At 44.1% G+C, this 18,532-nt stretch overlaps 1 protein-coding gene across 1 annotated transcript in view; it reads left to right on the top strand.

Annotated features, from left to right (window-relative positions):
- Positions 1-18,532, top strand: part of LOC132464518 (guanine nucleotide-binding protein G(o) subunit alpha) — a 66,247-nt gene that overhangs the window by 35,401 nt on the left and 12,314 nt on the right. The window contains exons 4-6 of the mRNA XM_060060940.1: positions 8,512-8,672; positions 13,197-13,325; positions 14,956-15,085. Coding sequence (XP_059916923.1) covers positions 8,512-8,672; positions 13,197-13,325; positions 14,956-15,085 — 420 coding nt within the window. The remainder of the gene's footprint in view (positions 1-8,511; positions 8,673-13,196; positions 13,326-14,955; positions 15,086-18,532) is intronic.

The raw sequence follows: 18,532 nt of genomic DNA, 5'->3' as shown, positions 1-18,532 counted from the left end.
ATGGAAGAGAGAATGCAAGAGAGAGAACATAAACTTGTTGTAAAGTGTGTGTGTGTGTGTGTGTGTGTGTGTGTGTGTGTGTGTGTGTGTGTGTGTGTGTGTGTGTGTGTGTTTGTTTTTGTATGCGGCAGCTGGTGCACCATTTCTGCTTTCTGCATTTCTGCCTGGCAGAGCTGGCTAGGAACTAGAGCTGCTCACACACACACACACACACACACACACACACACACACACACACACACACACACACACACACACACACACACACACACACACACACACACACACACACACACACACACACACACACACACACACACACACACACACACACACAGTAAGTAGTAGTCGTAGTGGTTTGTGGATGATCAGAGGAACTGTGTAGAAGAGAAGCATAGTGATGACATCATCCTAATGAAATATGTCCAGTTACTTTGGATGATTATTTTTCAATAAGGCCCTTACATATTTAAACCCATCTCTTCAACATCACTTACAACACCTGACTAATCTTTTTCACGCTCTCTCTTTCTTATTGTCCTATCTTTCTCTGTATTGTTGTTTTGGAGTATTTGTATGTATGCATGTATGTACTGTACTGTCCATTTCTATCCTTTTTGTTTTGTGTTTTTGTAAAGCGTCTTTGGGTACCGAGAAAAGCGCTATATAAAACCTATGTATTATTATTATTAAATGAAGTGTTTTTGTTATCGCTGTGAAAATATGCTAATGTATTTCAGCCAATCTTATGTTATAACCCTCATAAGCTTCTCAAACAAGGCAACAAAAAAAGCCATACTACAAGCGCACACACACACATTTACACAAACATAGGAGTTTGAATGGTGTCTTGATGATGGTTCGGTTCTCTCTCCCTTTGGGTGTCTCTTTCATACATTTTTTAAGCCCTCGAGGATACCAGTCTCTAGGATACCAAGCAGTTACCCTAGCAACGTCCCTCACTAGCCTCCTCTAAAGGATAGTGCAGGCGCGTGGTCACCTGACCACTTACCTCTCATGAGATTGGACGCCGTGTTTTCTCTTCCTGTCTTTATTTCATGCACACACACAGTTTATGGAGAGGAGGCCCCTAACAAATTATACATCTCTTCACTTCTCTCTATTGCTCTTTCCCTTCTAACACAGACATTGTTGTATGCATAGGCATGCATGAATATGATATCCATTGTAACAGTACAGAAGACATGATGAAGAGAATATTTTTCATGATAGGAGATGAGACACAGCACACTTAATTCTTTAATGCTGGTTTAAACCAGCTGCTAACACACACATAAGCACGCATTCGTGCTCAGCCTCAGCGTTTAGTTCAAGCTTTCGACAGCAACGTTTTTCTTCTACTTCTGTGTGTGTGTGTGACGTGTGTGTGTGTGTGTGTGTGTGTGTGTGTGTGTGTGTGTGTGTGTGTGTGTGTGTGTGTGTGTGTGTGTGTGTGTGTGTGTGTGTGTGTGTGTGTGTGTGTGTGTGTGTGTGTGTGTGTGTGTGTGTGTGTGGTGTGTGTGTGTGTGTGGTGAGCCAGCGATGCCTCGCTGTACAGCCGGGGCCTGAGGGACTCTAGTGTGAAACGTCTCCAGGAGATTGCTCGACGGTTCAACGCCTCCCTGACCTGTTCTCTGAGCTCTGGATCTTGCTCTCTGGGCGAGGAACGCTTGGTTGAAACTTGAAACACTATCAGGGCTAATTTTAGAAAGATGAAAGAGGGTGATAAAGACAGATACTGCAGGTGCGATGAGTGTGTCTGTTTAAAGGCACCCAGTGCAACTTTATGTAAACATTCAATGAAAAATAAACATTCAATTTCTAGTCTTTTTTACACGTAGTAAGTTTCAATAACTCCATACCATTACATATCGACATTCAAGGAGCAAAGATGAGACGTCGTTGTGTGGTGAGAACTGATAGAAAATCGTAAACAACAACAATCGCCGGTGGGGAGAAGCCATTTTTCCATTGACTGGAAGCCTGCTTTATTTATTGTAGGTTACAAAAAATAAAGAAAATGGCGGCATTGTTGTTGTTATCGATTTTCTATCAGTTCTCACCACACAACGACGTCTCATCTTTGCTGCTTGAATGTCGGTATGTAATGGTATGGAGTTATTGAAACTTACTACGTGTAAAAAAGACTAGAAATTGAATGTTTATTTTTAAGCCTCGAAAGTTGCACTGGGTGCCTTTAAGAGGTAGATAAAGACTGAGAGAGTGGGCCCAGATGGGGGAGGCAAGGAGGTAGAAAACGGGGGAGTGGTATAGAAAACCGTTGGAAAGGATAAGCAGAAGAGGAACTACAGGAGGACAAGCATGGGCCAATAGAATTAAGAGAGACAAACACTTTAACCGCACACAAACACACACACACACACACACACCATGTTTCATTATTTGTTTTCCCCGCGTGTGTGTTAATGTGCATGTAGATAGTTGGGACATCCTGCCATGACAGGCAGGCTATTAAATCGGTTCTGTTGTACTGTACTGTCCATCCCTTTGGGGAAAATGGTGTTGCGCATGAATGGAGCAGGTGTGAATGTGGTTGTCTGAGCCGCCCAGTAACCCGTAGTCAGAAGAACACCTCGAAATTGAGTCCAATGGTTTCACATCCAGGGAAATAAGTGCATGAACCTCCATGTTGACGGATGGATACGGTTTGGCCTTGTGCTGCCACAGCCCTGTCTCTGACCCCCACTGCTAGTTGAAGACACCTTGTCCCTGCCCCCACACCCCTCCCTGCCGGGTCCCTTTCACTGACCACCAGTTTTAGCTGATGGATGTGTTTCGCCTCCATCCTGTCCTCATCCTCCTCCCTGCCAGACGTCTGTCTCTGTGGGATCTCGAAATTGAGTTTAATTGTTTCACATCCAGGACTATAAGTGCATGAACCTCCATGTTGACAGTAAGATATGGTTCTCCCCCCCCTTTTGTTCTTAAAGCAATGGATCAACGGAGCAACTTAGGGGTCGGTTTTTGCCGTTTTTTTGTAAAATAACAAGTAATGATTGAGGGTATGACTGAGAGCCACGCCCTTGTTCTGTGCTTCATATACAGTGTTTTGGGATGAATTGACGCATTGTAACAAGCATTGTAACAAGCTTGGGAAATTAATGATGGGAGGAGAAGCATGGAAGAATGATGGAAGGATAATGAGAGAAGTTGTTTAATCACGGCTGTGCTTGGTGGTTGTTGTTGGTGTCTTGCGTGAGCCCACAAATAAAGGAGTGAACATTGCCTCTTGGCTCTATGGTCTTTTTGCTCTTTTTTTTTTCGGACTGGAAACTTGTGATTCCTGACTCCTGATTTGGGATCAAACTTCTTCAATGTCTCGAACAGTAGGTCACTGACACACCACTCGTTGATTACCTCATTTCTTGTCCTCCATGGTTCGGTTGTTAAGCTTTGTACAGTGTTAAGCTCCACTCAATGGATTTAAATACGGACAGGAATGTGTTGGCTAGTGTTCTGCGTCAAAGTTGAATGTTATGTAACCCTTTTTTGCATATAGAACCGGATACATAGAATTGCAAACCGATTACAGTACAGACACATAAACACACAAATCCTCATTGTGGACTGGCGATAACGACCAATAACTTCCTACATTTACTGTGCGTAGATCACACACACGTGCACACACACAAATACTGAAATGTGTGTGTGTAAAAGTTTGCGTTCTGTCTTTCGTCATTTGTAAGTCAGTTCCACCAGCCCCCCACTTCTCTTCCTGTAGTTCCTCTTTCTCCTTATCCTTTCTAACGATTTTCTTTCTCCCTCCCTCCTCCCACCCTCCTCCATCTCGACGCATTCTATTCTCTCTTAAGATCATAGACTGTAAAAAATATATGGATGTAGTGTCTGTGACATCCATAACCAAACTCAGCCCAGCCACTGAGTTACAATCAAACGAGGAAAACTATAAAAATTATTGGCTTAGTTTTACGAGACTGAAATCACAAATACTCCCATTGACTTAGAAACGCCACCTATTGGCGATTTGAGGTACTACATGTCGGTTGCTCCCACAATGGCTTTACAACCAGGTGGTCATCATGGCTGCCCCTTGGTTTGATTACATAATTATATAAATTCCCTATTTCATATTTTGCCTAGCTTTGACCCCTACATTGTGTGTATGTTTGTGTGTGTGTGTGTGTGTGTGTGTGTGTGTGTGTGTGTGTGTGTGTGTGTGTGGGTGTGCGTGTGTGTTTGTGTATTTGACAATTATGTGCTATATGTATTAGCGTGGTGCTCTGGCTGTGAGGGCAGGAATGGAAGCACACACACACTCTAAACATTGGTATGCATCCACTGAGGGCTGAACACTGGGCTGAAAAACAGGTAAATATTGAATCACCTCAATAATTAAATATCCTCGATTGGGTGAGAGAGGGTGGAGAGACAATTGGGTGCAAACACCTTAAAGATGGCGGTGTGCAGAGTAGTACAGCATGTTCACCCAAAACATCTTTGGGTTCGAGAGAGGGAGAGAACGAGAGTATGTAGAGGTAAATGTTTTTCTCTGCAAGATGAAAAAAAACGGAATTCAAGACAGACTGAAACCGCATGCCGGGTATAGGAAGCCTGTTACCATGGCAACAGCAGCTGACTGTCACATGATGCAGTGGACTTTTTTTGGGCGGCAGGCAAATAGGGAGAGGCGAGAGAGATGGAAAAAGAGAGGTGAGAGAAAAAGATAGGAAAGAAAAGGAGAGGGACGACGGGAATGTAGAGAGGGAGAATGTAGAGACAGAGTAGGCTAATAAGTGATTGTGAGGAGAAGAGAAGAGAAATTATGATAATGAGGGGGTGAGGTGTAGTGGAGGAAGGGAGGGGGGTGTCAGAGAAGAGGGGGGATGAGAGGATGAAGAGAAAGAGAAGGACAATAATAGAAGCACGACAGGGTGACATGAATGTTTACGCCAAAAGGTTCTCGGACAAATTGTTCTTGACTGTCCTGTTTGTGTAATAAGAGGCTGGCATTATTGTATCGTAGTAGAGCGGGGAGGATGAGGGGGGGTGTGTGTGCCTCTGGATGAAAAGAAGAGGTGTAGAGAAATACATGCTGAGGGCTAAAATAATAGACGGTGTGCTGAGAATGTGTTGTTACGGAGTAACAGACATGGCTCAAACTAAAGTGATTGAACGCCTTTTTTTGTGTGTATGTTTTGTGTGGCTATTTGTCTCAATGCAGGACCGGATCAGTCTTAAGGCTTCTATTTAAACAATGCCGTGCATTGTACACCAATTCAGCAGCACATAGTGTCGCTGTGGGGTGCTGGCAGGGCAGCAGGAACCAGGAAGGGGTAGGAACCAAGGGCAGACAACTGCAGGAAATGTAGCAAAAAGGACCTTCAAAGACACTCAATAATCTCTATTTCCTGAATTGAAAGAAAAGCACTTACAATGTCAGAACCACAAGGATCAAGGGACATGAAAAAACCAAAGAAGTCAACTGGTATGTAATGGGAGAGACTCATGGGGGAATGCGGTGCAGCTGGGAAGATTGACAGGGACGCTCAAGTGAATAAGGTGATTTCCGTTGGTAATGTCAGGACCTGTGAAGTGGCGGGAAAAGTAAAAGATATCTGGTGGACAGGGGGAGAACAAACGCTAAACAAGATAAAGACAAAGACAGAACATGACACATACAGCAAATTATTTTAGACACCTCATAGAAGGTGCGCCACATTAGTTCTTGACTAAAGCTATCCTTTTGTAACCCATATCTCTGGGCTTTCTCGTTTTCACAAGACTGAAACCATCATAAGATATATACATTTGTAGACTAGGGTGTCAGTTTGCTTCATACAATTCAACATTTAATGAGTGATGCCTCAGTATTCCTTGAGAGGATTCCTGCGTCTCGAAGGGTACATTACAATCTAATTTACAAACACGCATACATAAACACATAGATCTTAGGTTGTCCATTACGTCCGGTTCAGACAGTATTCTTGGCCAGGCCTGTGGGTTTAAAGTGTTTCTGAGGCACCCTGCCCAGTTCTTTATACTGTGAGAACTGGCACACACTCTGGTCTGATCCTGTGCACACACACACACACACACACACACACACACACACACACACACACACACACACACACACACACACACACACACACACACACACACACACACACACACACACACACACACACACACACACACACTTTCTTCAACCAACATGCACACCTTTTGCTAACATCCTCTTGGTAGCTCTCTAGCCAAGTTTCCATTCAAGTCTTTACACTTTCAACGAAAGCCATTTATGTAAAAAAAAGCTTGATTTTAACAGAAATATAAAAAAAAATGTAAATGCTATAGATAGATAGAACACAAAGGAACGCCCATCCAACTGTAGGGCTCGACAAGATCTGTTCACCAAAAAAGGGCTGACATGGTTGCCTAGCAACTACAGCTGATGAAAGTAACAACAGTTAAGGAGCCAGGAAGACGTTCTCCTGAGCGTTTCCCTGATCGATGTAACTATGGTGGAGAATTACGTAAGGAGTACCTTTGAAGCATAAAAAGAAAATGACCATTTCAATGGCCAAGGCCTATATCTCCACGTTGACATGTTCGGTTCATTTTCCCACAGAACCCACTGCTAGGTGTTTCTTCATCTCAGTCTTGCAGTTTCAGTTGTGGTGTAAGGGAGAGGGAGAGAGAGACCAGGAAGATCATGAACCATTTGAAGCAGACGACGGATGAGTAGGAAACATGAGAAACATATTATGCTACTCGATTACATATATTGTAATTTGGTTCCCTTTTCCTTTGTATTGGGATGGACTTGTATCCATTTACAAGTACCTCCGGCTGATAATTGATATGGTGGAGGCTGCCTGTTGAACTTTATGAAAATGATGTGGCCCTAGTTCACAATGATGAGGAACTACTTTGATACGACTTTGATATGACATTCACAGAGAGCAGATAGATAGGGGTGAGGAATCGAGAGGGGGTAAGGGTGTGATGGATAGAGAAGGACGATTAGGAGGACGGGCGAAAGATGAGAACAGGGGATCAACTGGTGATGAAAAAACAGGGGAGGGAGTGAGGGAAGGACATTGGAATATGAGAGACAGACAGAGAGAGAGAGAGAGGGAGAGAGAGAGAGAGAGAGATGGGTTGAGGAAGTCAGCATGACACCCAAAGGAAACAGCAGAAGTCAAATGAAGGCAAGTGCTAAATTGACTGCCTTTATATAGCATTTTTATCCAAAGCTCTTTACAATATCGCCCGACATTCACCCATTGAACCACACCCCGACGGCGGAGTCAACCATGCAGGCCGACAGCCATCTCGTTGGCCATCTCAACCAACCCGCTCGACCTTCTGAGCTACTGCCGCCCTGCATGATAGAGTGAGTGGCAGTCGGAGGCAGCTGTTGGGGGATAAAGGGATGATTAAGAGTGGACGGAGAACAGACAGGGGACTATTGATGTGCTGGTGGTGAGTGATGGAGGGGCTGTAGAAGGGAGGGAGAGATGGATAGCTCCATCAGGGTCAAGGTAAGGTGAACGGTGAGGGTGGCCTCTTTACCCTCTGCGCATAATGTTAATTATTTTTCATCAGCTGAGTCATAAGCGATGCGCACTCAACAATACGACACACACACACACATGCACTAATTCAACTGTCCGCATAAATATGCTCTGGGAAATATCTAAATACGTTTTTTGTTCTAAAAATGATTATCAATTTGCTCTGCTTTCTATAAATAATCCACTGGGGTGTTTAAGGCAGATCATGTGGTCTGCGATCAAACGCACCAATGTGTTCTATTTTGAACGCTACTGCAGACCCAAAGCCAGTTTGTGGACTATTAATAATGGGTATTTTTGATTTCAGTATCAACATATGGCCTGTGCATTTGCTTACCAATGTGACCATTCTGTTTTGTCACACACAAAACAAACATATTCTACTGACGGAGTACTACAGTAGCCCTGAAGTAAAGTGCCTTTAAAGTATCACTACAGAGAGCCGCCGATGGCTCTCTTTCCTTCTGAGTTCCTGCTTTTATTTATTTTTCCTTTCTTGTTGCCAAGTAACACAAGACGTCCATTGCTAGATTATTAGATGGCTTGTGCCAGTTTATTATGTAAATAGATTGAAATAAAATGCCCAATGAATCAAGATCTCTGCTATATTGCAAAAAGATACTTTCATGTATGGTCCTGTAATGTAAAACACAATACACAAGATACAATACACTTCTGATGCACAGATTCTCTCGCCTTCCATCGTCACTTCTCCACCTCCACCAACACTCCCCCACTATCGGCTTCCTCCTCCTCTTTTCAGTCCCATTCCCCTAATGTGCAGGTTCGTCTAGTGTAGCGGTATTGGCGTTTGACTCCTCGCGAAAATACTCTGGGTTAGATTCCAAATGTCCTGTAACTACCTTTAGGCCGTCCGTGAGCCAGATATACCGGTACATTAGTCAGGCTAACCTCCAAAACCTCTCTCTCTCTCTCTCTCTGATGACAGGCGGACTCCAAGATGGTTTGTGACGTGGTGAGCCGCATGGAGGACACGGAGCCCTACTCCCCGGAGCTGGCCGGGGCCATGATACGGCTGTGGTCCGACGCGGGCATCCAGGAGTGCTTCAGCCGCGCCCGCGAGTACCAGCTCAACGACTCTGCGCAGTAGTACGTCATTTTATTACCAAGGATTCCTCGTCAGACGCTTTTCGTCATTGGCACGGCACGGCACGTGGCACGTAATTGTGTTTGTGTGTGCGTGCGTGCGTGCTTTCATTACATCCCCACACACACTATCCAGCTGTTTGCGGAAGCGTGGTTGGAGGAGGGGGGGGGGGGAGAGAGAGAGAGAGACCCCTGGGGGGGTAAATATACAAATTGTATAGATGGTCATATGAGAAGGAATATGACCATCTATACAAAAAGTGATGTGTGTTGTACAAATGAGTGAGTGAAATTTAAGAAAGAGCTAGGGAGTGAGCGCAAGCGATAGAGAAGGTAGATTTAACCGGTTGCATGGAAGTATCGCTGAAAAGTGCAATGTTTGCATGTGACAATATCATTTTGAGCAATGCATCTGCCCGAAAGAGTGGAGCGTGGCAAGAAAAAGATGGGGTATGTCTGAGGAAGGATTAATTAATCTCTATGTGCCTCTTGCATCATGAAAACAACATCCTTTCTGTTTGTCTGTCCATTTGTATGTCTGGCTTTCTCTCTTTGTGACGTGTGTGTGAGTGCGTGCGTGCGTGCGAGCGTGGGGGGGGGGGGTGACTGAAACCTATTTTTTCTTGTTATAAAGTTGGATTTCAAATTCACAGCTAACGCTCATATTCTGTCTCAGATCATGTCTATCAATACCTTTCTTCATAACAAGTCTGATATTATCTGGTTCAAGTGCTTCCTCTGCTACAGCACAACCAAACATGACCCATTCATATATTTATTTAGGCAATCACATTGATTCACCCAAATCATCAAAATGTAGTAGTTCATATTAGTTTATATAGTTATATAGTTTTGATATCTAACAATGAGAAATCTGTTTCATTAAATTGTTCAATTGCAACAAAAAATCCTACACTCTGCCGTCCTACACCTTGCATTTATCAAGACCCTCCATCCCACACACAAACACAACCTTTAGATTACAAAAGCCTGGCCGTAGAACCAGGACATCCATCGAGGCTAATTGAATCACACATACACTTCCCCTTCTGTCATCCTGAGCCTCTGGTGTACTCTTTTACAGGCCAACCCGGACTGTCATCATTGTCAGGTAGACTGGAAGTGGACAGGGTTAAAGTGTATTTGCTGCACGAGCTGACACAAAAATGACCTCTTCATACATCCAGCTATTTGTCACGTGTTTTACAGCTCTGAAATGTTGAGGCTCTGTGGGGGTTTATGACCTGCTTGTCCACAGCAGCGCTTCAGGAAAACACAGGCTACAAATACCATGAGCGCACTTAATGAAAGGGGCACCACAGTTACCATCAATTCCACTTTAGAGAGGGCACATCACAGGGATTCATTTTTCATGTTTGCACACGTGAGGCATAGAGAGAAAACACAAAGTGAGCTGTGTTCTGGTGTTTTAGATATATGTTTAGCGTTAGGCCTGTAACGTTTGCAAAGTCAATGTGGTTCATTAAGAATCAGTGTTGTTCCGTTGAACAGCCACACATTGTCGCGCTATGAGCGTATCATGAGCATGGCAGCAATCAGCAAGACGTGCTGCTTATTGGAAGCCAAAGTGCTTTATTGAACACCTTCATCTTATTTTTTTGACCTTCATCATCAGCCACCATGGTCTTTCACTCCACTCAATACCCCCGGTTAAACCCCTGGCCTATGGTGCTTCGCTGGGGCTGACTGGGGCTGACTAGGGCTGACTATGCGGAGGTGGAAAGCCCTGGATAATGCCTTCTGTGATGATTAATGTGCTGGCCAACTTTTGCACTGAAACATTGTGATGAGGGGCCACACAATGATTCGGTTGTTTCCACAAAATGTGTATGCTGTTTTCCATCGACCGCTCCAACACATATGTCGTTTTGACTACTCCTTATAAGATATTAATTGAAACGCCATTTCCCACTGACAGCGAGGAGTACAAATCGTTCTGCCAACCAAGGCAGAGGAGTCAAATACAGCCTAGGGTAGGATACACATCCTTCTGGTTTACTGGAATTGGTTTAACCTAAGTCAAACTTTGGACATGGGGGTTAGTGAGGATACTCCGTCGAGCCAAAGAGCAGCTCTCTGCCAAACATGGAACAGGAAGCCACCACTTCCTGTCTCAGATAGGCACTTTCTGTCTAGCCCTCTCATAAACACACACACACGCACGCACACACTCACGCACACACGTGTGCATACACACACAGAACTATACCTAAACGCATACACATCCAGAATAGTGCTTGTGTGTGATTTTATCTTATCTTGAATAGCACTAGGGCGGCATTGAAATTTTAATGCAACTTTTCTCAGTATACAAACAGCCTTTTCAGCCGTATGACTTAACTGATACTCAGGGTGTTTGTGGTTCCAATGATAGCACTCACACCCGTGCTGCGTACAGCCACTCTAAAGCATCCAGCACTACTGTAAACCTTCATTACCACCCACCACATATACAGGACCTGAAATCGAATCTTCCGACTTGTGTCCTTTCTACTTCACGACGCTGCCTGCCTGACGCGTTGGGTGTGTGCCTGCTTTACATTGAAAGTCTGCCTTAAAGGGAGAGCACTTCCGGATCAGCCAGGAGTGGATGCGAAAGCCAGTGACCTCCCCCACACACTGCTTACCTGTGGTTGTGACCTGCTTTTTGAAGCGTGCTCTAGCCCAGGGGTTCTCCACCGGGCCACGGAGCATCGGCCCCTTGGCCAATGAGATTTAGAAAGGAAGCTGACAGAAATTGGCACAAAGTATTTATTGGCTTGTTGTTTACAGCGTTGTAAGACTGCTTCTGTCTATAAAGCAAACTGTGTTTATGTTCTTAATAATAGACCTACAGTATCTGTGTTCATTACATGAGCTAAGGCAGGCCTCTAATGGTTTGATTCCTGGTCACTGCATTAGCGACCCCTATTGGCTAGTCGGGGCACCAGTGGAAAAAAGCACAGTTACATCGTATCATCACATAACTTGGACAACTAGTAGATGAGTTACCTGAAGATGTGGAAGAAGTTGTTGATGTCTCCGTTTCGCACTACACAGAGGGTTACTCCAATTCCTTGTTGGCAGCAGGCTTGATAACCTTTGCTACGGGGCTATTAAATACGCTAAAGCTTTCAGATATGTTTTGTGTTTGACCAGGTGTTTATTACGGTTGGATGTGTTCCCCTGATCAATTTTGCATTTCTCACTTTAACTATTGCAGCGAGCTTTGTCTGTATTGATGTCTGCGTCCCGTTTGGAAAAGTATAAATAACCACACTGCCATTTTTTTGGCAGTGATATATACAGCCAATTACCTCATTGCCATCCCATAATCACTGTATTCCTTAGGTGGTAACTATTGGACTATTATTGATAGATTTTCTTTGTGTACTTTCATGGGAGTTTGATTTATTAAAAGGAATACGTATACATTATAGTGTCAAATCCATCACATGTTTGGGTTATGAGGACGGCTCGGGTCACAAACTGCTCAGAAAATGCCTCTGTCTCTCAATCCATTCCACATTACAGTCATTTACTACCTTCATTATGTGTGTGTGTGTGTGTGTGTGTGTGTGTGTGTGTGTGTGTGTGTGTGTGTGTGTGTGTGTGTGTGTGTGTGTGTGTGTGTGTGTGTGTGTGTGTGTGTGTGTGTGTGTGTGTGTGTGTGTGTGTGGCTGTGTGTGTGTGTGTGTGTGTGTGTGTGTGCGTGCGTGCGTGCATTTGTGTTTGTGTGTGTGCATGCGTGCGTTTGAGTGTGTCCATGTGCGTGTCTATGTATGAGGGATAGTAGTACTGCATCCAAGATGCAGCACTACTTTAGTGGTGCTGTCCCTGTGTGTCTCCATGTACTACCAGCTCTCTGCACACGCCTCCCTGCAGCCCTCTCTCTAAAGACTCTTTATGCACCAGTGCTGCATTTCTCACTCTCTATAAAAGTCTATAAAAAAGCTTCACGCTGCTCCATCAGGCTTGGTGGAAGGATGTGTGAATGACTGGCTAATACTCCCCTCTATAGGCCTTCCCAGCAGCCCAGTACAAAGAAGGACACAGATTCATCTATGATAATAAGACTAAGAATAATTCATTGGATTTATATAGCACTTTTCAAGACACCCTAAGTGCTTTGCATGGTGTGAGTGTGTGTGTGTGTGTGTGTGTGTGTGTGTGTGTGTGTGTGTGTGTGTGTGTGTGTGTGTGTGTGTGTGTGTGTGTGTGTGTGTGTGTGTGTGTGTGTGTGTGTGTGTGTGTGTGTGGGGGGGGGGGGGGGATATCACACCTCATACCACTACCTGTGTGTAGAACCCATTTGCCCAACATTTGGGTGATGTACAGATACCAGAATGCGGCACAACACTCACCACATGCATCCGTTGTACATTCTCACGTTTTAAAGCATGACAGGAGGGGATTGCGCAACTTTAATACTGTCTTCTCTGTTCTTCTCTGTGCGTGTGTGTGTGTGTGTGTGTGTGTGTGTGTGTGTGTGTGTGTGTGTGTGTGTGTGTGTGTGTGTGTGTGCAGCTATCTAGACAGCCTAGATCGAATTGGTGCGGCAGACTACCAGCCGACAGAGCAGGACATTCTGAGGACCAGAGTGAAGACCACAGGCATTGTCGAGACTCACTTTACCTTCAAAAACCTCCACTTCCGGTAAGTACGCGCGAAGGACGGATAAAAATACAGATGCAAATTAGATATGTTAGTTATGAATATAAATAACGCATCATGGTCGCTTTTATCCAGCAGCACTTTGTCAGTTTAAAGTGCTATAGGCCCCTCTGTAGGGTGACGTCCACGTCAGTTATTAATGAATAAAATGTAAACTGCCTTTCACACATGTTAAAGTGCAACACATTAAAGTGTGTAAACTAGCTGAAGTATAAAATTGAAACTATTTCTATACCGGCCAAACCAGCCATCTCAACAATCATCTGCACTCAGTAATTATAGAGAGGGAGCAATGCAACTGAACAATTCTTATAGAGCGTTTCTGTCTTCATGAATGTCCTCTGTATTTTAATGAGAACCTGATCGGTTACAGCAGTGAGCTGTTTGTGTGTGTGTGTGTGTGGCGTGGGGGGGGGGGGGGGGGGGGTGGGGGGGGGGGTGGGTCCAGGTGCAATCTCTGCTCCATTACCATAATGCAACCCCCTATTCTCCACTGTCACAGCTTGAGTGGGACACACAGACACACAGATCTAAAAAACAATCTTTCCATCGATGTCCGCGTCAGCATTTTTCAGGTTCTGGATATGCATCTCAGGCTCAACACACACACGCACACACACACACACACACACACACACACACACACACACACACACACACACACACACACACACACACACACACACACACACACACACATAGGAATGTGAAAAACAATCAAGTTAAAGAAAATAGTAGTTTACAATTGCTAAAAAAATCATACTGTAGAATAGGCGGGGAAATGCTCTGTGTTTAGGCCGCAATATTGCTTCAGTTTCACATCCGCTACACTTTACTGGAAGCCTTGCATTGTGTTTGTGTATGAGGGGGTGGGGGTGGCTTGTGTTCGGATCGTGCACACACAATGTGTGCACACACACGCACACACACACGCATACACAATACCAGTGCACCATACATGGACTAAACAAGCGGCTTCAAGCAAAAGCATTGCATGCATTCTTTTCCCACTCCCTGTTGCAGTTTAAGAACTTAATAATACCTGGATCAGCTCCACTGCAGTAATACTTGTATCAGTACAAGGATTTCATAATTTACTGTGTAAATGTAGGTGATGTTAAGACACACATGAGAAGGCATCCAGTGTTTATGAAACACTGGACATGAAACGCCTTAAGGCTTAAAGAAGGTATTACGTAATACAGACACTTTCGCTGTTGTAATGCGCCCCACCCACACACGCACACACACACACTCACACACACACACACACACACACACACACACACACACACACACACACACACACACACACACACACACAATCACATCCAAACACAGGCTCTGTGTCGTTAATTAAACATTGTTGTAAAAAATACGCATACGTGTATGTTTCTGGTTTGTTGTTGTGTTTCATAATCGATCGCAATTAGGGACTTAACAAATCCCTGAAGGGTTTTAAAATTGTGCGTGTGTGTGTGTACCTTTGCATTTGTGTGTGTGTGTGTGTGTGTGTGTGTGTGTGTGTGTGTGTGTGTGTGTGTGTGTGTGTGTGTGTGTGTGTGTGTGTGTGTGTGTGTGTGTGTGTGTGTGTGTGTGTGGGGGTCAATAGGCTCTTTGACGTGGGCGGCCAGCGGTCGGAGAGGAAGAAGTGGATCCACTGTTTCGAGGACGTCACGGCCATCATCTTCTGCGTGGCGCTGAGTGGCTACGACCAGGTGCTGCACGAAGACGAGACCACGGTGAGCAGGGGCCACACCCAGCGCGCACCGCACCGCACAGCCTCCGCCTCCATCCCCTTCTCAGTCTCAATCTTTCCCTCCTGACACTTACACACAAATACACACACACAAGTACACTCACTGCTCTCACTTCTATATTTTATGCGCGCTCTCTCTCTCTCTCTCTGTCTCTCTCTCTTGCTCTCTCTCCATCTCTCTCTCTCGTTATGCTTTCTTTCTCTCTACTTGCTCGCTCTTAAGCACAACATACTTCATCCTGGATGGGAACAATTGTTAGGCTTTTTATTCAATTTTACGCCTGACCTTTGCATCCAAATCAAACCAGGAGCATTTTAGCATTCCTTTAGACATTGCCATTACGATGCATGGATAAAATAATTAGCTAAATGAGTATTGGCACTGATTGTGCTAATATGAAGCCTATGTTTAAATAGAGGGAGATTTAAAATACTATAGTCAATATCTATCTATCCCAATCCTAATCCCAATCTTTCCCAATCGTTGTTGTCAAAATGTACAAATTAACTCTCACTCTAACCTTTGTACACTTGACTACAAAGGCACCCAAAGAGTATGAAACAGTTTGATTTCTATGTAATTGTGTGGTGTAATGCGGTTAGAAACCTAGCGCGCTACATGCTTGCCTGCTGCCCTGGGCATGCAGTAAAATGGATGCCCTGTACCAGAGGGTGCAGCAGAGCGTAATACATTACAACAAACTGAATTACTTAAGAAGAATTCAAAATGGCAGCATCGAAAGAGATGGTGACATTTCAGTATGAGGAGGGCTTTAGTGAGTAAATAGGTTGTTTTCAGCCTGCAGGGAGCCCTCACAGCAAAGTGTGAGTACATACATCAGGGTTACTGTCACTAGACTGTCACTAGAAATAGTTAGTATAGTATAGTAACTAAGCTAAGTTCTATACATTACTAGAATAGATAAGGTTTGGCAATTATCTATTTATTTTATTTTTGCATTTTCTTTATGCTTTATTCATGAGGATACAGTGAGATAGACAGAAAGGTATGGGGAGACAGAGGGGAGGACATGCAGCAAAGGACCACGGGCAGGAATCGAACCTGGGTCGTTGCTGTAAAGACTAAGGGCCCTATCTTGCATCCGGCGCAAGTGACTTAGTCACTGGCGCATGTGTCGTTGCTAGTTTACAACTGGCGCAGAGCGTTCTTTTCCCACCACCACCACTCGCCGGTAAATTAGGGATTGATCATGCGCCCCAAGGGGCGGTTCGGCGGAAGGAGGAGGCGTGTTCTGGCGCAAACGGTATTTTGCCGTTTCTGAATACCATTGCGCTACTGACCAGGAAATACCTGGTTTAAAGTCAGTGGCGCGTTGTTCAGATGCTATTTTAAGGGTGCATGCATACATGCGCATGCGATGCATACGGATTGCTTGTGCACCTCGCGCATACACTTTGCTTCTCCCATCTACCTAGCCGCACATTCTTGGTAAATTATTTGGGAAAGAACAGCTGATGCAGCGGTAATAAGTTGTACTTTTAAATCAATACATCTGCAAACACCGTACAGCAAACACATATTTTCTTGACAGAGACATCGTGTAGGCCTACATGCTCATAACTTTTAGGATTGATGAGTATTTGATCGTGAAAAACATTGTTTTACCGCGAGTGAGTGTTAAAAAGAATGAATGAATGCGGGCGCGCGTGTGTGCTCTGTTTAAACACACGCAAACTAAACACGTAACGCATAATACAATCAATGGCAATGTCTATTACCGCGGGGACACATGCATATTAGGATAGCATACAATACTGATAAGAAACAATGTTTATAATGTATTGCGTATATCATTAAATAGAACCACAGTTACTGCATATCATATGTTATATCATATACGTTTTCTTTGCCGAAACTTATTTGAGGACTCAGTATTTCTGAAGTTGTGGAAGAAAACCCCTTATTCCATGTGTGAATTAGGCCATATTATTTGGCAATAAACTGAGCCATTTGTAGTTTGAAATTCATGTGCATCTGTCTCATCGGAGACTGCAGACGCGCTGTCAAAATATAAATTCGTCCGATTCAAATGCGCTCATGGCTCTTAAAGGGGATGGGAGCTGGCACTCTCATTGGTTTGTTGGACGTTATGCCCAAACCACAGCGACGGGTAACTAGGCTGCTTCAGACCAACCCTTTTGACACTTGCGCCGCGACGCAAGTGTCATTTATCCGCCTGTAAAATAGCGATAGCGCCGTAGAACCGCCCACAAAGCTACTTGCGCTTTGCGCTTCCCACTTGCGTTTCAGACCGTTAAAATAGGGCCCTAAGTCTTAATGGTACCCGCTCGATGAGCCACCGGGGCGCCCCGGCAATCATCTATTTCAATCATCTTCCCATTGAAAGAACTGTTTGAATATAGACAAGAATTACTCACTAATACACATCCCTGAGGTTAAATGTTGTCAAGGTTTAGGTTTGGCCTTAGGATTTAGAAACCTACTATGAGAATTAAAAATTGCCAGAATTCCATGCCAACATTGCTATATTTCTCTACCGTGATATCTGCTTTGGGTGTACACTGTGTGGTTGAAGTACTCTTGCCTGTCTTTATGTCTTCTGTCAGCTGCGTGGAGGTGGGCTATATCGTGTGTCTGGATGTGTGTGTGCGTGTGTGTTTTATGTGTGCGCGCGAGTGCACCCGTGCATGCACGTTGGACCATGGGTTTGGATCTCTTGCGTTTTTTTCCGTTCCTGCTCTAAATTCCGCCCTCCAGCATCTTTGGCTCTTCACATTTCTCCTGTCACTCTTCCCGTCGACTGTCCTCTCTAACCAATCAGCAGTCAGATCCGCTACAGAAGCTCCACCTGACAGGTATGAAACTCATTGATAGGCAATGGTTGACAGCGAGCCATATAGAGGTGTATTCATGTGTGTTGCATTGTTCATGTAGTGTATCCTTTCTTTTCTTGAATCTAGCTAAATTAATGACTTTGATTGACTGATTTTAGACTTTTCCGCTGTGAACAGTTAAATAGTTCTCAGTATGCAACCAAGGTAGTTTCAATAGGTTGAAGATTTTTGATATAGCTAGACATTTTTATAACAACATTAAATGAATGTTAACCTATCAGCACCTGTTAGTCATTTCAATTTATACAAATGCTACTAATAAAAAAAACTAGAATATGAATGAAATGTGTTTAATAATTATTATGATGCATTACCTGATATCATACATATCATACAGTTAGTTATACTTGATTGATCACATTCATTGATGGACTTGTGTTAACCCATTTCAGGACTAACAGCATGGCTCCTAATACACCACGCACTCATGTACACACGTAGACACACACACGTCACACGCCCACAAAGGCAATGCAATGCAGATGCGAATTACTTTACACTCCAACTTGCTAAAAAAGATTTAGATTCTGTTCTGCTTATAATTTTCATTTTC

Source organism: Gadus macrocephalus, chromosome 9, assembly GCF_031168955.1.
Source record: "Gadus macrocephalus chromosome 9, ASM3116895v1".
Classification (NCBI taxonomy): domain Eukaryota; kingdom Metazoa; phylum Chordata; class Actinopteri; order Gadiformes; family Gadidae; genus Gadus; species Gadus macrocephalus.
The sequence above is the reverse complement of the archived record's forward strand: the minus strand, read 5'-3'. Positions and strand labels throughout refer to the sequence as shown.